The sequence below is a fragment of the Microtus ochrogaster genome, chromosome 19 (assembly GCF_000317375.1).
Source record: "Microtus ochrogaster isolate Prairie Vole_2 chromosome 19, MicOch1.0, whole genome shotgun sequence".
In the NCBI taxonomy this organism is placed as follows: domain Eukaryota; kingdom Metazoa; phylum Chordata; class Mammalia; order Rodentia; family Cricetidae; genus Microtus; species Microtus ochrogaster.
Genome location: NC_022021.1, coordinates 6,352,646 through 6,372,717, shown reverse-complemented (window position 1 = coordinate 6,372,717; position 20,072 = coordinate 6,352,646). Strand labels below are relative to the sequence as shown.

The window sequence follows — 20,072 nt, the reverse complement described above, 5'->3', positions numbered from 1 at the left end:
GGCTTCCCCTTCTGCCCCACCTCCTCCTTCCTTCCAGCTCCTCTCCCCTTCTGCCCCTATCATCTTCCTTCCAGCTCCTCTCCTTAACCTTAAGACTTGTACAGAATCTCTTCAAGACATGAATTGCTAATTTTGCTTAGGTATGTACAAAGGATACAGATAAAAGCACAAATAGAGGAAGTAGGAAACTTGAAACCACGTGGAAAAGAGAATCAATCAGATAATATGCAGCCATTAGCAGCTTTTTCGCGTTTGACAGACATTCTAAAAGAGCCAACAATCTATAGGCAAGCAATCCTCCAAGGGCCAATACTTGGAAGAACCCTCCAGTCTCCTCATCTCTTACAGAAAAGCAAAGGCAAACGACAGCAGTGAGAGGAAAGAACTCGGCATAGAAGGACAGCGTGGACAGCAGGGGCCATCAGAAGCAGGAGGGGGTGGAGAGCCGGCCAGGATTACTGCAGGCGGCCTTTAGTGTGAATGGAGAGGCCAGAAGACTCGGGGACAAAGGCTCTCACACTGGGGAAACAATTTTAAGGATGTGTGTGCGTGTCCACATGGTTCGCTCTCTGTGTAGGAGGCTGGGATACTGCTGGAAAAATAACCATGATGAAATAAGGGGCAGTGGTTTTAGTTGCTTTTCTCTTGGACCCAAACACTTGGATCCAACGCATGGCAATAATCACAATACCTTCAACCATCATTCGTTTTGAGAATTGCAAAAAGGAAAAAATAGCAATTGGGGAATCCCAGAATTATATTCAAATAACTAGGGCTCAAAAATAAAACCTGCAGGAAAGATTCTTAAAAAAAAAAAAAAAAGGTGTTTGAATGCAGAATGACTTTATAGAAATATGGATTACTAGCATTACAAGAAAATGAACTCTTTGCTAACTCTCCTTGGTAGAGGGATGACATAGGCTTTAGCATGAGGAATGTCTCATTATACCAGGAAGTCATGGCAAACCCAGAAATATCGAGTTTTAAAAAGCACAACTTCCCAGTTACACAAACTGTAACGCTCCCTGCACTGCCCCCTGGTGGCCCTGCATCCCATCAGAAAACACCAACCCCACTAGTGGAAACTCTGAAGGTGGAGGCTTTGTCCTACCCAAACCACAGAGCTAAATCGTAAATACAAAGTCTATGGGAAGGGGAAATTTCCCAAGAATCTCTGAATTGGTGACACACCTCTAGCTTTCCATACTTCCACCATAGTGGAAGTCAACGAAACCTGGTATGAAAGTAAACAACACCTGGGAAGGTGCACAAGGATTTTAACATTGTAATAAAGAATCAGAACCTCAAGTAAGCAGTCAACTCTGAGAGAAAACCTCAGTACAAAGGAGGGAACCATTTCAGATGTCAAGACGCGGATAGGATAGCGAGGGCCGCATTCCAGGCACGAGGAAAGGGTTGGTCAGCCAGAGACATAACGACAACAAATTACAAGTACATGAGACACTTGTCTTGAGCTGCCTTCTTTACTACTCCAAAACCTGGACAATGAGACGCTCCTCGGAACAGCGGCTGAGTGTGTTAGAGATGGCATGTCTCAGGAGGGTTCTAGGGGTCACACGAAGAGATAGGCTGTGCAACAATGACATTAAGAGACATCTCCATTTACAGAAGGAAGTAAACTACGGAACACAGCAACGGCGATTGAGCTACTTCAACCATGTTATGACAGTGAATGATGGCAGATACCCAAGACAGCACTGCTTGGTGGAAGGCACAGGATAAGGTGAAGAGGAAGTCTCCTCCCCCAAAAAATGTTGGACATCATAAAGGAAGACAGTGGAACCTTGGTAACACAAGAATCTAGGACTGTCCAGGATAGGAACAACGGGAGAACCGCCTCAAATGGGCTGCCCATGCATCCTCAAGCACTGTCAGGCATAAATGGTGACAAAGAAGAAGTGACCTTGCACTAGGCAGACTTAGTGGTGATGCTCGCACAGCATGCTTTCACAGGAGGCCTCTAGCTCCCGAGAAACAGAAAAAGTCTGAAATAAGGTTTCAAAACTCACCAACACAACATGCATATTGTTTTGTAAATATATCCAAAACTTCCTATAGAACTATTCTAATTTTTCTAATCATAAAAGTACAATTTACTAGTCTCATAAAGAATATTTGTAAAAATAAAAACATTTACATGCTAATCTAAAAATATAAAAAAAATTTAAAGCAGATCCAGTATTTTAAAACCTATTATTCTACTATAATTTATAATATGATGTTTGAAAATCTTACCAAAATATGATCTAATGAGCCATCCCAGTTACTTAGAGTTAATCACCCACTCATCTCCAAAGGGCTCAGTCATATGGAATCACAGAATTTGAGAATTTCCCTTACCGGAAAACAGAAGGGAACACAGAAAAAGTGGGTCCCAAATGTGATAAACTGTGTAATATAAGCACAAATATGACTAAAAAAAAACAGAGAATCAAACATTAATGTCAGTGTTTTAGAAAGGAATGCAGGGAGTACTATCCATATCCAGGGGTACCTGTCCATACTGGATTAGCAGAACTATCCATATCCAGTGGTATCTGCTGTCCATACTGGATTAGCAGGAATTAACAACTAAAATCCCCATGAAGTACAAACCACATCCACAAAGATTACAGAAATGAGCTTCTAGTAAACTAAAAATACAAACTCACTTTTTAAAATGGAAAACAGTGTTTCTTATTTTAATTTAACATGTGAACATGACTTTGGGTTAAACTTTACATCGTCTCTAGTCACTAGGCGAGAAATCCAGTGCACAAAGTAGAAAGCTCATCAGTGCGGAACAGCAGCAGTGAGCATGATCAGGCAAGAGCACAGCCATTAGCAGATCAACACAGTCCTGGCAGAGGCACCATTTGAGCCCATGAAGAAAATTCTAAGCCCAAAACCTAATGAACTTCTAAACAGTCATCATATTTAATGTGGTAAAGCTCACATTCAACAACCTATAGAGGTCTAATGCAATGGGAAAATTGCCAATTTGTATTGCTGAGGGTTTTAAACTAAATCTTTTATAGTGTATTTAACACGTAATAAAATAGTACAAAGATTGGTTTAAAAATCAAATGTGAGCCGGGCGGTGGTGGCGCACGCCTTTAATCCCAGCACTCGGGAGGCAGAGGCAGGTGGATCTCTGTGAGTTCGAGACCAGCCTGGTCTACAGAGCTAGTTCCAGGACAGGCTCCAAAGCCACAGAGAAACCCTGTCCCAAAAACAAAAAACAAAAAAAAAAAAAATCAAATGTGAGGGGGCTGGATAGCTGGCTCAGCATTTAAGAGCACCAGCTCCTCTTCCAGAGGACCCAGGTTCAATTCCCAGCACCCACATAGCAGCTCACATAGAGTTTTGCCTTAGACCTGAGACAGTTTCTCTTCCTCCTCCTAACTCCAGTTTCAAGAGATCTGACATCCTCATACAGACATACATGAAGGCAGAACACCAATGCACATAATAAAAATAAAATCACTTTTAAAATACCAAATTGAAATATCTATATTAAAGCTGTAAGTAAAAATTTCTGCCTCTCAATTGCTAACAGTGTTTAAAATTATGCAAACAAACATCCAGTAAACATTATTTTATTTTCTGACACTCTGCATTAATACAATAAATATACAAAACTTCCAAACCACTGAAAACATGCAACATAAGAGGGACACATGAGGGCATTTACACAGAACCGTAACAGTCGCCACGAGGGCAGCGCAGTGTTGCTCACCAACAAAGCACACAAACATCCCTAAAGAAATAAACCAAGCCCACGCCACAAATCTCCAAACAGCGATTTCCCAGTGTTCAGACCCCAGTTTAAATAAAACAGCCACCATTTAATATCAAAAACTGAAAAGTCACAAGGATACCTGGTCTACACGAAGCTCATTTCATGACTGTGGTGCAGGTAACATTGGTATTAAATAGAAACACTAACCATCTTCAGCAAACAAAGATAAACTATCACCATGGTTGTTGAAAGAATAGTAAAGCAGGGTTTCAAGATGCTTTCACACGTGACCCAGCTGCAGACACCACCACCATTTGAATGCTCCTGTGTGATTTCAAACAACATAATCTCTTTCAAACTTGCATGAGCCCAACAACTGGATTGAACAACAGTTCAATGAACAACAATGTTCATACATAAAAACACAGTATGTTATAACTATTCTTTGCCACTTAATAATGAGAGGAACGTTTCCATTTTTGAAGGAAAGTATTTTTTAAACCTGATGTGTCTTTCATTTGTACTTCAGAGACAAATAAGTATCTTCAATACTCAGTAAATTTCCAAGCAAATCTAATGTAGCCCATGTGGATGGATATGTGAGCCTTCATGAAGCCCACAAACTGTACCCCAGCCAGCATGAAACTCCCTGATTCCAGATTTGAGGAAAAGAATAAAGTGTCTCAATCATTTAGGCCCGTTTTTTTAAAAGTTAGCCTGTCTCGGCAACCCATCCTTGCTTAAAATCAACTTGGATAAATCACAACCTATCATTCTGCAATCTAAAACTAGTAAGACTTCCAAAATAAGGTAGTCTGACTTATAAATATTTTTGAGACATTTAATCATTATTAAAAGTCTGAACTCACATCGGTTTGTGCTGCACAGTAACAATGTCAATATGATTATATCAATAATTAACACATTTAACTGTACTTGTACGTTCTTGCTTGGTGTGATGCTTTATATGTATTTAGTCTGTCTCAGAAAGTAAATGACAGATTCATTAAGAAATCAAGTATATTAGAAGTGCTGGGTCTTTTATTTTTAATGCAAATAAAAGTGAGAGGATCAAAGAGAAATCCCTTAAATACTGTATGTTCTTTTTATTCAAGGGTTAGGCTAGCCTTTAATATCTGTGCCAAACCGCCCCCCCCCTCTCTCTCTCACACACACACACACACACAAAGCTGCCAAACATAATCCCAGTTCAATTAAGAAGATTAGCCAGAAGAATATACCAAAGTTTCCATACAGTAAAATTTTACAGAAAATTAAGAGGGGTAAAGGAATTATTACTATATTCTATTGCACCAATTCACTACCTCTCTTTTGGATAATGCACTGCACATTTATATTAAAGTCTTTATACTCCAGTAAATTTTTACTTAAAAGAAACTATTACAGAAAATCATTTCTGATTCTATAAAGAGCCCCAGCTCCTACCACTATAAGCAGTACAGAACCCAAAATACTAATTCGTTTCACTCAAGAGACATGGTACCCATGCAAGATCAGAGATTGTTATCAAAATATCAGCTAGTCTAAAAATAAAATAAGAGATAAAATATACATTATCTACTACAAAGCACACAGGCTCTTCACTGTGACTGAACTTCAGAAAGAAAGCCAATTTAAAAACACCCAAGTCTTTGCTGGCTCGTTCCTGCAATATTAATATAGAGAAAAAGAAACAAACATGGTTTCATTTCCAATGTTTAATCCTTATCTCTACTGACTGCTGGGAGAACTACTGTGGTTGGTATCGAGTGCCCTGTAAATCTTAAGTCACACGCTCATTTCAGTGTGTCACCACGGAAATGGTCTGAGAACACCATCCCCCAAAAATATGGAGAATATTTATTTAGCAGATGAGAGTTTTCTTCTGTGAGGGGCGTGGAAATATTAAGAAACTATTAGGCAAAGTAATAAGATGAGGAAGTCTCTCTGGTTTTAGACCATGCACACGTGAATAGGAAATACCCATGCTGTGTGTACTGTGTGTTTCCAACATAGAAATATCTGTAGAATACAGTAATGGAGAAAAATACAGTCCCATGGTAACAGCGCACTGCGGCGAGGCGCTCTACATCTGGTTACCCTTGAAGGCGTTCTGTGCCGCACTGGTTGCTGCAGTTGAAGCTGCATTTGCAGCCGCAGTCTGGACAGTTTTGTTGGACATCACTCCTGTTGCAAACTCTTGCTGGGCCTTCTCAAAGCTAGCACCTGTTGTGCGATACAGTCCATGTACCTGCAGAGGTGGAAATCAATGCGACAGATAAATGGTAATCTACATAGGAGCTGCCGGCTGGCTAAAGGTAACCTCACCATCTCGCGGTGTGAATGGGAGAAGAAAAGCAGAGAGATGAACTGAGTGGGTTAACAGCAGCATAGTGCTCTCAAGGACAGTAGCTGCACCTTAGGATAACGAGACTCCCTTTCATACGCAATAGAGCATCGCCAGGGAACATTTGCTCTAAAACCCCAACTTAACAAGTCAGCAGGACTTAGTCATCACTATTCTGAATCATGTGCTTCCAAATCCATACTCCCCACAAATGAAAAGAACATCTGAAGATCAGATATTTCAGTAAGCTTTTTAAAAATTAAAGTATTTAGATAAGCTTCATTTTTAAAATAAACTTGGTCTTTAAAATGAAATAACTTCAAAAATTCTTTTGAAATGCAAAGTCATTAGTAACTAGCATATTAATGTGATTAATGTGGACATGAATATTTATGAACAAGTTCCCAGATTCCATAGAAAAGATAATGGAAACCAGGTTCCCAAAAGAATACAAACTGTACTGTCTATCTGTCACTTCAACAGTAAGTGATTCCGACTAGTTCAGCGGATAAGGAAGGGCAATGTCTGAAGGTTCTACACACTCTGCAACTCCTTCGTGTCTTCCTAACAGACTCCGTTAGAACATCTACCACTGTAGCCCTGAAACACTCTCCAGTGCTTTCTACAGTCCACTGTAGAAACAGAGCATCGAACACAATTAGAAGCAATTGATAGGGCCAGGTGGTGGCGGCACACAACTTTGATCCCAGCAATAAGGAGGCAGAGGGAGGCAGATCTCAGTTCAGGGCCACCCTGGTCTATAGAGTGAGTTCTAGAACAGCTAGGGCTACACAGAGAAACTCTGACTTGAAAGTATAAGGAAAAAATAGAAGAAGAAAGAAACAAACAATTGATGGAAAATCAAACCTACCTGTGAAAGCTAAGGGTTTCTGCCTATGAAGCAGTTCAGGAGATAAAAATTCTTTCAACACTCCAAATCTGGGCTAAGAAACACCACCATGGCAGAAACCAAGGCACAATGAACATCCAAAAACCAACAATAACCAGCTCTAATTGTGTAAGATTTCAGAATGAAAACGAGTTCTCAACAGCACACTCATTTTTCATCAAAAGGAATGAAGGGAGGACTGGCCTGGCAAAGGCACTGGTCTAGTCCGGACGACATACCGACCTTCTGAGGGCATGCTCCGGCCAGGAACAGCCTGACCCCTAGTGGTAATAAACTAGGGCTGCATACTCCAGCAAGGGCTTTCGTTTGTTTTCTGGTTATTTCGTTTTGATAATTTGTTATTAGTTTTTAAGTCAGCGTTGAAGAATCAGTTGTTCTCAGATCTCACTTTACATCAGAGTTAGAAACAATATGAGGATTGCTGTTTGATTCAAATTATAATTTAAGTTTATATTGCCACTTATTACACTCCAGAACATCACACAGAAAATCATTTGTCTGAGCTCCTCACTTCATAGGTAAGAATTAGACAGCATCAACTGATGGTGAACACATAAAAGAGTCAACTATTAATGAATTCAAAAATTAACTAAAACATCAGAATATGCACATAATGCTGATAAATATTTTTATTTGGGAAATAAACATTTATTTTGAATGCCTGGCAGGTGAATATGAGCTCCATATGCAACTATCCCTTCGTGGAAAACAGCAAAAACACAGGGGAAAGGAATGCCCGCGTCGAGTTCAGAGCCGGTGCACGACTGTGTGACACAGTCTCTGCGGAATGAGTGCTCCCTCCATGCCCTGCCTCCCATTTTTCTTGTACTGGAGAGTTCTGCCCTCGGCCCTCTTCTGGCTCTGTGCTCATGCGTTCTCTTGGGCTTCACTCACCCCACGAAGCTAAAATGCCCCAGTCTGAATTTCTTTGCTTCTTCTATTTGTCTGTCTAGAAGTCTACCATGCTTATTCATATGTATGTCTACTACTACTTCTAACTCCCCCATAAAACATGAGATCACTTTGACCTCCACACCTGCTTTTTATTTCATTTTGTGCATGTTGGGGGACACTGGATGGGTCCTGGGGTTAGACACAGGTGGCTGGGCGCAGCAGTGAGCACCTTTACCCACTGAGTCATCTCACCAGCCCAAACCTATTCCTCCTAAACGACCCAGCCCCTAAAACATATCCTTAAGTGGAGTCCAAACAGAATGAGCCCTAACCTTCTCATAATGGGGGTAGTTAACTCAGGCTACCATCTCTATTGGCTTCCTATCTTACTTTGAAGTCCTACACCCTAGCCCACAAATCCTGATCTACCTCTACACAACTCTCCCACACTTGTCACATCAACCCAATTACTCTGCTCCTTCTTCTTTTGGGAGTCACCACTTTGGGGAGAAGATCAAAACTTTTTAACAAGATCTCCTAGTTTTCAAGGCCCTAAGGATACTGATGTGTTCAAACTCATCTCTATCGTCCACCACGGATCCCTAGCATTCTCTCTGCCTCACCCTATGCACCAACTTGCTCCCTGGTCCACGCTAGACCTTTTGTAAACCCTTCAATTTGCCACACTGTATTCTCACAACTGGTTTGTGCTTATCCTCTATGCTTCCCCTCTTTCTCATTCCCTTCTGTAGACAATTGTAATGGTCTCGGCTAAGGCTTTATCTTGGTATATTGGCACCTGTTTGTATTCCCAGCTACCCTGAGGCTGGGAGGCAAGAGTATGGCTTAAACCCAGAGATTGAGGCTAACTTAAGATTATACAGCAAGAATTTAATTTTCAAAGCCAAACACTAAAATAAAAACTAAACTAGACTCCCCAAACTTTGCTATGCATTTCCTAGCTCCCTGTACTTCCTTCTGTGACAGTCATGAAATGACTGGACTATGGTACACATTCTCTTTGTTTTCTTATCTTACACCACAATGTGAACCACGGGGCTCATGCATGGCATAGTGCTTGGCGCTGGTATACACTTGAGAGCTGGCTTTACAAGAAAGAACTGCACAGACTACCACAAAGCCTCTCTTAAGACTGTAAACCATGCATTTCTTGTTTTAAACAACCTACCCCAATAGTAAGTGCTTGCCTAGAGAGCGTGAAGCCCTGGCTAAAAACTGAGTGGCCCATGCACACCTACAGTCCCAGCACTTGGTGGATGCAGCAGAGGCACAGGCGTTCTTATATACCTGAGACAATAAAGGAATTCTCTCTAGAGAAAGGCGTTGATGAGGCTAGGCCATAACTACCAATCCTCAGCCCAGATGAAGGTATTTTGGAGAGAATGCACTGTTAGTTAATAACTAATATAAGCACAGAACGATCTAGATGGTTTTATGTTTTTTAATATGTATTTATTTATTATGTATACAGTGTTCTGTCTGCATGTATGCCTGCAGGCCAGAAGAGGGTGCCAGATCTCATTACAGGTGGTTGTGAGCCGCCATGTGGGTGCTGGGAATTGAACTCAGGACCTCTGGAAGAGCATTCAGTGCTCTTAACTGCTAAGCCATCTTTCCAGCCCCGGTTTTATGTTTTGTTTTGTTTTTGTTTTTCGAGACAGGGTTTCTCTGTAGCTTTGGAGCCTGTCCTGGAACTCACTCTGTAGACCAGGCTGGCCTTGAACTCACAGAGATCCGCCTGCCTCTGCCTCCCAAGTGCTGAGATTAAAGGCATGCGCCACCACCGCCCGGACCTAGATGGTCTTTATCTGACTAGACCACAGAAAGCAGAGAATAGGGCTGGGAAGAGGGAAGTTCTGAGTGCTCACTGCTCTTTCAAAGAACCAGAGTGGGGTTCCCAGCACCCATGCTGGACAGCTGCAGAGGACCTGATGCCTGCCACTGGCCTCTACATGCAACCCCTACCCCACCCACACACACAGTTTTTTGTTTTTTTTTTTTTTAAGTAGGCAACAAGGACAGAGTCAAGCTTCCTCTAAGAAAGGAGATCTGGCCTGTGACATGGGGCTACGGCTCCCTTCTGCAGCTCCAGCCTGCCCCTCTCAGGGCTAGTTAATTTTTACTGTCAACTTCCCACAACCTGGGAAGAGGTTTAAACCTCAATGGAAAAATCGCCAAGATCAGACTGGCCTGTAGCCACATCTGTAAGATACTATGTTGACTGATGATTGATACGGAGTAGGCCCAGCCCACTGTGAGCGGTACTGTCCCTAGGCAGGTGGCTCTGGGTTATGAGAAATCTAGCTCATGACCCAGAAAACAGCATTCCTCTGTGGCAGTGCTTCTCCCCCTTCTAATAATTATGCGACCCTTTAATACAGTTTCTCATGCTGTGGTGACCCCGACCATAACATCATTTCATTACTGCTTCATAATTATAATTTTGCTACTTTATGAACTACAATGCAAATATCTGATATGCAAGATGTCTGACATGTGACCCCAAAGGGTCTCGACCCACGGGCTGAGAACTGCTGCTCTGTGGTTTCTGCTTAAGTCCCTGCCCAAATTTCCCTCAGTGGTGGACTGTGATCTGGAAATGCAAGCTGAAATAAGCCCCTTGTTCCCTGAGTTGCTTTGATCATGGTGCTTACTGTGGCAATGAAAAAGCAAACTCAAACCCCTTCTAAGAGTTTGTCCTACACATGTGGACTCACTTCAGCAACCCTCACGACTAAACATGCCAATTACTTGCCATTAGTCTCCTCATTCTGCTCTGTTTCTCTGATGGACTAAACAAAATAAAAAACAAACAACCAAAAAAAGTAAACCCTAAATCAGACTCTCAATATTAAAGAGTCAAGATTAAAAAATAAAAACTATATTAATTGTGGAGGATTCTTGCAGCTTACACTCATTTTATCCTCATACCAAAAATGTGAAAGTCATTACTCCCATTTCTTCTTTCATCCAAAAAGTATCTGCATGCCCATCACACTAATCACACCTGTTACTGTTCGGGGGATACAGATAAAGCACACAGGTTCCTGGTGCGAGCAAAGACGCTGAACCAGGAGGTTCTAACCTGTTCTCTAGAACCTGTTTGGGGCACAGCGGTAGGGCAGGGCATTCATTTCCAGATGAGTTGTATGTGCAAAGCCAGGTCCCTGGCCCTCTTATTTGGTGAGGCTTCCCAAACTGAATATCATGTGAACCACAGAGCCTAGTACTGGCATATACCCTAGGTCCATGAGATCCTATAGAGAACAGTAAAAACCCTAAGCTCCACAGAAAACAAAGAACTGCCCCCAGACACATGGAGGTAACAAGAAAGATTGAGCAGGAGGGTCTGAGCAAAGGCTTGAAAAGCACTGCTAGGCCTCAAGCGGCAGAAAGGTGAACACGCGTTACTGTGTAACGTTTCTCTTTTGGCCCTCCACCCAGCTCCCAAATAAATCCCACACAGTGGCTTGTTCTTAGTTATGGATGCCCAGCCTTAGCTTGTTTCTAGCCAGCTTTTTTATCTTAAATTAGACCATCTACCCTTTACCTCTGGGCTTTTATCTTTCTTACTTTTGTATATCTTACCTTCCTTCTGCTGTGACTGATGGGTGGCTGACCTTGACGTCCTCTTCTCCTTGCTCTATCATTGCTTGCTCCTTCATCTCCTCAGTCTAGGGCTCCTTCTATTTATCCTCTCTGCCTGCTAGCCCCACCTATCCTTGCTCCTGCCTCGCTATTGGCCGTTCATCTATTAGGATCAGGTGTTTTAGACAAGCAAAGAACCACAGCTTCAGAGTTAAACAAATGTGGCATAAACAAAAGTCACACACTTGAAAATAACATTCCCCAACAAAGCACAGCATAGCAAACTGAGAGGAAATAACAGGCAGAACAATCTGAAGAGAATACAAGCCCTTCCCACCCGGTCCACTCCTCAGCCCCGGTCCACACAAGCATTCTCCAAATGGCAGGTTGTGGTCCCACGGCTGCTGCTGCTGCTGTCATTAGATTCATGCGGAATTCAGGAGGAGCGGGTGGACTATACAAACTGTCCAGACCGTCAGAGGTTAGGAGTGAAAGTAAAGACAGAAAAAACAAACAACAGCAAAAAAACATGTCGTTGTTCTGAAAAGGTAACCGAAAGTGCAATAAAAGACAAGACATCTTCTGAAGCCATGGAAACAGGCAGCCGACAAGACACCTTCTGAAGCCATGGAAACAGGCAGCCGACAAGACACCTTCTGAAGCCATGGAAACAGGCAGCCGACAAGACACCTTCTGAAGCCATGGAAACAGACAGCCGACAAGACACCTTCTGAAGCCATGGAAACTGCCTGAAGCTCCTTCCCTGTCTCAGGCCCAGGTGTATGTTCTAAGAGTGTCTTTATAAACAGCTTCATTGATACAAAATGGATACGCTATCATGTTCCCCTGTAAACTGTGAAATTCTCTCTTCCTAGTCAGCCGTTAATGTGTTGAAGATGGAAAGGATGACAGAGATGAAATGCCTAAGAACAAATCAGGAGAGTATTCACAACCAACCTTCACTGGCCTGACAGAGAAACAGGGAGCGCTTAGCCCCAGCACGACCTGATCACAGAGGCCTGGGAAGACTCTTGTGTGACAGAGACCACAGTGGTGCAGGATGGAAATAAAAAGGCTAGAGGACTTAGGACTGCACAGAGCCAAGTTTCAGTGGTCCCTGTGTGTGGTTCTAAGAGAAAAAGCGGCAGCAAAACCAGGAACTAGGACGGAGGGGATGAGCCAAGCCCAAACAGGCTCCTGGGAGAGTGGGAGCCAAGCAGGCAAGAAGCAGACGTCAAGTGCAAAAGCACTCTTCAGTAGACTGACCAAAGCAGTTATTTTTCTTTTCCTTTTTTTTTTTTTTGTTGTTGTTCAAGACAGGGCTTCTCTCTGTAGCCTTGGCTGTCCTGGAACTACCTCTGTAGACCAGGCTAGCCTTGAACTCATAGAGATCTGCCTGCCTCTGCCTCCCTGGTGCTGGGATTAAAGGCCACTGCCTGGCCCAAAGTTATTTCAATAAGTATTACCTGTACATGTTCTGAAACTACCAGGCACTATAAAGAAAATGGTGAAAGAAATCTAAGGTTTTTACCCTCTCTGAGGAGTAGGTGGGGGTTGAGGGGGGAAGGTGGGGGGACAGAGAAGAGGGAAGGTGTGGGAACTGGGATTGATATGTAAAATTTCAATTAAATAATAATTTTAAAAAGATAAAAAGAAAGAAACCTAAGGATTAAATAATGTAGTGCCTTTAAATTTTAAATATGGACAAAATATCTACTTGGTACAATAATTTTATTCATATTTATTCATCAAGCTAATAAGCTTCATATTAAAAAGAGGCCCATAAAGTCCCCATTTTACAACTGAACTGAGGCTTTTCTTAATGATGAAGCTTCCATTGACCACATTTAAAAGTGCACACCCAGGAGCTTCATCTGCAATGCTGGGCACCATCGAGGTTTCTGAGTTCTGAATACTGCATGCATATCATGAGATGCCCTTGGATGGGACTCAAGTCTAAATGTGAAGCTCATTTTTAATACATACTATATACATATACCTCTGTGTAGTTTATACAATATTTTAATGTGTTTGCCTTCTGTAACTATAATTTCTCCTGTAAGGTCAGGTAGGGAGTTTTCCTAATATAGAAAATTCAAAAAAAAAAAAAAGTCCATGCTCAAAAAGTTTCTTATTGTTGAGTATTTTGGGTTCTGAATTTTCAGATCAGGGATGTTTTCACTTTTTATGTGAATCTTAAAATATGATAAATGTTTAAATGTGTTTATATATAACCATAAATCCTAATCTCTGCAGAGCAAGCATGCAGAAGCCCAGAAGTGAGCCGGGGTCCACTGGTCCCGAGACCAGGCCCACTCACCTTCTTAAACATGACGAGTGAGATGACAGCGGAGGCTGTGAACAGAGCTGCGATGATGATCATCATGATTCCAACCGGGATGTTCTTGTTGAGCCCAGTGAGGGAAGAAATCCAACCGCTATGGAACAGGAAAATGAGATTAGGGAAATGAGTTAATGTGCCTCTCAAAACAACAACAGGGACACAGGGCAACTTTCACAGGATCATTTTCTCGGGCTCCCGTAGGACGCTGCTTATTCCACAGATAAGGGACAACCTCAGACCTTCAGGGCCAGGTCACACAACTGAGAAGTATCAACCTGAACTCACCGCAAACCACACCCCTGAGCCCTGAGAGGGATGTGAAGGCCAAATTGCTTACAACTGCTGGAGCGAATATAAAACAGCAATCCACTCTAGAAAGTTTGTTAATTTCTTTTAAAAACTTAATACATGATTTCTAAATGAATTAACAAATTATAAATATAGTGTTAATCACAGAAATGAAACTATGTGCCCATGAAAGCCTGGCACCAAATGCTCATGGTGGTTTTATTTCGAATAGCTTCCAAACAGAAACAAGTTAGGCATCCTTCAACTGATAGGTGGTTAAGCAAACTGTGGTATATCCGTATCATGGAATATTGCTCAAGAATAAAAAGATGGTGTTTGAGGGACAGCTCAGTGATCAAGAGCACTGGTTTTTCTTCCAGAGGGCCTGGGATCAATTCCCAGCACTTTCATGGGAGCTCACTTCTGTTAACTCCAATCTCAAGAGTCTGATGCCCTCTTCTGGCCTCTAGGGGCACTGCATGCACCACATGATGCAGAGATACAGACTCAGGCAAACATTCACACACATAAAATTTTAAAATACATAAAATCTTAAAAAATAAAGAATTAAAATAAGGGCTACATGTAGCTGAGGGGGAAGCCAGTATTTGTAGACCACATGATTCCGTTTATATAACCATCTTACAATGGAAGAAGTGACAAATAGCTTAGTAGAAGCCCAGGGAGGAAGAGTGGGGACAGGAGAGCACTAAGTGTGGCCACGCAAAGAGCAACATGAATCTCTCAGTGACGGAAATGTTCTGTCAGTGTCAAGGTCCTTGTTTTTATATTTTACTGTATTTTATACTATTGGGGTCAATGGGTGAAGGATGCCTGGGAACTCTCTACAGTCTTAACAGGACTATCTACAATTACCTTCATTTTACTTAAAAATACCCAAATTATGTAAAGTACAGCTGAAAACAGTATTTGTCCCCATTAGTGGACTCTGTGGTATGTAGGCACAGACTGCTACATTCAACTTTACATCCCTTCCTATGTTTATATTAAGAAGCTGGTAAAATTATTTCAACTTCTAAAGAATTGTGTGTGTGTGCATGTATGTGTGTACTTATGTATACATACACCATTATAGCGGTGCATTTTTAAAACATTTAAAGCATTTCCTCTCTTTTACATGCCAGACTAACCACTATCTAAAATAATAATAAAAATAGCTTTCTCAAGAACTAGTTAACAACCAGTTCCAGTCTCCGTTAGATCTGCCAGGAGCGGACTGTTAGCAGCCACTGCCACAGACGCAGGGCACTAATCCAAGTGCTCACATACTCTAGTTCTATGCTCACTGCAACTCCAGTTAATGGACACATGGTAAACAGCAGTACCCTGGGTGCCTGTGCATGCCTGTGCATGCAGAAGCTGGAAGGAAGTCAGCTCACACAAGGAAAGACTGGAGAGGCGAAGATTCTAAAGACACACCTCCTCTACCCACCATCTCACACGGGATGCTCCCTCCATAGGTCTGTATTACCTTCTAGTCCAAACCCCAGATGTCTTCTACTTCCTGAGGGAGCATCTACCATGGTGAGAATGATTTTACTGTTGGACAGTGTGTATTCCTGCACATACACTCACTCTCAAGCATGTCCAAACACATGCGTGTAAAACAATGCTTTATACTTAACTTGGACACTTTTCCTTTAAATTCTTTTTCTTGTTTTTTGGTTTTTTGTTTTGTTTTTTTTGAGACAGGGTTTCTCTGTAGCTTTGGAGCCTGTCCTGGAACTAGCTCTTGTAGACCAGGCTGGCCTCGAACTCACAGAGATCCGCCTGCCTCTGCATCCTGAGTGCTGGGATTAAAGGCGTGCGCCACCACCGCCCGGCTCTTCTGATTCTTGGAGTGCTTCTCTCCAGTACTGATCCTGCTGCTTCTCTCTGATCTCTTTGGTCTCCTCTACACACCTCCTTCCAGTGCACACTGTGCACACATTGTGTTTAAAACAGATACCAAATGTGACGATTTTTTAAAATGGGAACACAATCTTTGAAGAGAATAGCTTTTCTAAAGTTATGTTTTAGAATGTTTTCAAATTGATTTTTTAAATTATTTTTGTTTTTCTGTGTTTGCTTTGGCCAATCTGATTTTTCTATGTTTAACTCACTAGGACACCAAATTTGTTACACAAATTTTAAATTAGCAACTGCACAGTAGTAAATAACTCACCAGTTTCCCCAGTTATGAAATCCTGCGGCCTGGAGCACATGGACAGCAAACTGACAAATATACACGAAGAAGAAGACAAAGAACCTGAAGGAACTGTCACTCCTTTAAAAGAGAAGGGGAGAACGTCACTCTTCATACCACCTTCCTGTCCACAGCAGACTAACACCTAACCTTAAGGGGGCAAGCATGTGAAGACCCACGGCGGCACGTCTGTCTGCACCAGTCTGCAGACAGCCATCACTAACCCCAGTCCACTGTTCAACTTCCAGCTGCAACAGAATTCATCTTGAGAGAAAGTTCAGTTTTCCATTTTTAAGAAATGTTTCCATTGGTTGCTGTGTGTATGTCTATGCACCACGTGTGTGCAGTGTCCTTGGAAGCCAGGAGAGAGGACCATATCCCCTGGGACTCAAGTTACAAATGGTTGAGTCACCATTTGGGAGGTAGCAATCAAACCTGGGCCCTATGAAGATCAGTGCTCTTAGCTAGTGAACCATCTCTTTCGGGACCCAGTTTTCCTTTTTTAATGAACTACTTTGTAGGATTATCACAACTACTTAAAATGTATGTGTGTTTTTGGACTTTTCCCTTTAACACCGAGAACTTACCTTAAGCTTCCTCTCCTCTCCTCCCTCCCTCAGCCCAGTTTCCTGCCATCCTGGCTTGCTGCTTTGAGAATGTGTAACAAATGGGACACAGCCCATACTGTCTTGTCCTGCTCCTTCAGCAGCTGGTCAGTCTCCTGTATGTGGGCCTCCAGCTCCTCCACGGTTGAGTGCTGTTTGCTGCTGGTGGGCAGGGTGCTGCTCCTGGCGTTTGCTACTCTAAGTCACACTGCTGGGACTCTTCCTAAGGACAGACTTCTTTTTAAGGTAGGTAAATACCTATCAGTGGAACGGCTAGTGTATGTATATACATTTAAGTGTTTGAGAGATGCTCAACTGTTTATAAAGTTGCTTATTTTACACTCCTCCTGACAGCGGGTCCTCTGCATGACACTTGCCGTGCTCATGTTTACAGTCCTAGCCTTTCTAATTAACACATGTGGCTGGGCCAGTTATCTTACTGTTAACTGGACTGGGCTGATGGACATCCAGTTATCTTAATGTTAACTGGGCTGGGCTGATGGACATCCAGGAGAGATTACTAAAGCAGACTTCTGAGGCATTTCTAAAGAAATCAGATCATAAGGGCTCTGACCTAATGAATAGTTTACGCCAATGCTGGATTAAAATCTGAGTGGACTGTTGGAGTATGGCAGACTGTGGGGGTGAGGCGTGGCTGCAGGAAGTAGGTCACTGGGGCACGGCGAAGGACTTAGCCTGCCTTTCCTGTTTCTGCTCCCCTCTGCTTCCTGGCTCCCTCACGCCCACCATCATGAACCTGAGCTGCTGGAACCACAAGCACAATGACCCTTTCAATTCAGCCGCCGCCTGGCACTCTGTCATAGCAACAAGAAAGCTAACACTGGTGTCTCACTTCACACTCTGAGCCGGAATGCCATTCAGAGACTTGTTGTTTTACCCACAGAACTTCATTTAAATGTTAAAATCTTCATCTGGTGTTTTAACTAGATTTACCCTCTTCTTCCTGAATTTTGAGATAGATATATCTATATATCTCTATCTCTATATCCATATATATATATATATATATATATATATATATATATATATTCTGGATAGATAAGTCCTTACTTCAATACATGCTTGGCAAAGATCTTACAGTCTGGGGCTTGTCTTTCCAATCTGTGCATATCTGTGTATAAAAGCATGTGTGTTCAGAGCATCATAAGCATGTCTTCTCAATCTGCACATGTATGTATATGAACACACGTGCTTTCAAGCATCCTAACAGTGTCGTTCCTATCTGTGCATATATGTATATGGAAGATGTGTGTGTTTGGGGCATCTTAAGAGTGCCCTCTGGGAAAACATTTGTTTTTTTTTTTATGAATTCTAGTTTGTATATTTAATTTTATTTTAGTACTGAATTAAAACAAACAAACCACTTCACCAAAGTCAAAAATATGAAGACCTTCTCTGCCTCCTCCATTAAGTTCCTTAGCTTGCAGCTCTGTACCTGTGCCCAAGCTCTCTGAACTAACTTTCTGTATACGGTACAGGACAGCCAAGTGTCCCAGCAGGGCTCCTAAACAGCCTGTTTGAGCCGCACTGCCTTCATATCTCTCTCAAACATCAGATGCCTGGTCACTGCCCTTGTAGAGGCTTAGTTCCCATCACTCACCTGATAGCTCACAACCATGCACGATTCCAGTTCCGAGGGAACCAGTGCTCTCCTCTGGCCTCTGCTAGCAGTGCAAGCACATGGTACACATACATACACACACACACACACACACACACACACCCATAAATAAAAGTAAATAACTTGATATTCTTAAATTCATTTTTATGGGGCTGGAGAGATGGCTCAGGGGTTAAGACCACTGGCTGTTTTTCCAGAGATCATGAGTTCAGTTCCAACACCCACAGGGTGGCTCACAGCCATCTATAGTGGAATGTGAGGCTCTCTTCTGGCATAAAGTGTACATACAGATGGAGCACTCAAATATATAAATAAATCATAAAAAATATTTTTAATTTTTTTTTACATATGGTAGGGTTCATTTTAATTTGAAGGCTGTTGGTTTGTTTATGCTACGGGAGCATGGACGGCACAAAACTATCACGCTATGGTTACACAACTTCCTCGGGAGTCTAACCAGGGGGCATCTGCTGTCTGTAGCAGTCGGCCAACTTTATTGTTCCTGTGCAGACTTGCTTCCAATATTCTAAAGCTTTGATATTTCCATCCATCCCTGGAAGAACCATGTCATATTTCTGGAAAACAGCCTGCTGGGATTTTGATTAGGGTTATGTTGCAGCCCTGCAGAATCAGTCTGAGAAAGTTCACACCTAGTAATGGTGAGTCTTCTAATCCATCTACAGAGATGATTATGGATCTATAAATAGAGGTTAGCTTCTTTTCAGACCTGGACACCTTTTGTTTCTTTTCCTTACCTCACTCTACCATGAGAACTCCTCACACAATTCTCAACAGGAGTGTGGAGAACGGACGTCTTACCACATCCTGAGCCCAGACAGGAAGTTCTCAGCTCCGGCACAGCACGACTGTAGCACTGGGAGCTACAGTTTCCAGCTCTACACCTCTTTTCTGCTTGAAGAAGCCTCTCCTCCATTCCAAGCTAATTCACTATTTCTAACATAAAGAGACATTGAATTTTGTCAAGCGTTTTTACTATACTAGTTAAGATGGTCACACTAATATTAAATTTACATTAAAATGTGGTGAACTACCCCTAACTTTCTAACAGAAGCCGACCCTTTAAGTTGGGTGCTGTGGCACACACCTGAAAACTCAGGAGGCTGAGGCAAGAGGATGTCAAATTCAAGGCCAGCCCGGGGCCACATAGTTGAGTCTCTCACAAAAAGGCAAATGTGCACGTTTGGAGGAAACTCTGTTCACTTGCCACCATTTCTAATTGCCCTAAATTTACCACAGTTCTGCTCAGCACTCATTCTCCAAGGCCCATATCATCTGATTTGCTAAAACTCAGCCCCAAATGTTCAACAGAAAGGAAAATCATTGATGGGAGTAAATCCCTTCAACTCCTACAGCCCCACCTCCTCCACAGGATCCACCAGCCTCCCACCTGCCTCTGGAAAGACAGTATCTGTCCTCTGGAAAGACAGTATCTGTCCTCTGGAAAGACAGTATCTGTCCTCTGGA

The 20,072-nt window shown here is 42.3% G+C and overlaps 1 protein-coding gene across 1 annotated transcript in view; it reads right to left on the bottom strand.

Annotated features, from left to right (window-relative positions):
* Window positions 1–3,583: 3,583 nt before the first annotated feature.
* Window positions 3,584–20,072, bottom strand: part of Scamp1 (secretory carrier membrane protein 1) — an 84,155-nt gene continuing 67,666 nt past the window's right edge. The window contains exons 7-9 of the mRNA XM_005356484.3: window positions 16,320–16,421; window positions 13,823–13,940; window positions 3,584–5,993 (exon numbers count right to left, since the gene is read on the bottom strand). Of these exons, the coding sequence (XP_005356541.1) occupies window positions 5,829–5,993; window positions 13,823–13,940; window positions 16,320–16,421 (385 nt within the window). The 3' untranslated portion in view covers window positions 3,584–5,828. The remainder of the gene's footprint in view (window positions 5,994–13,822; window positions 13,941–16,319; window positions 16,422–20,072) is intronic.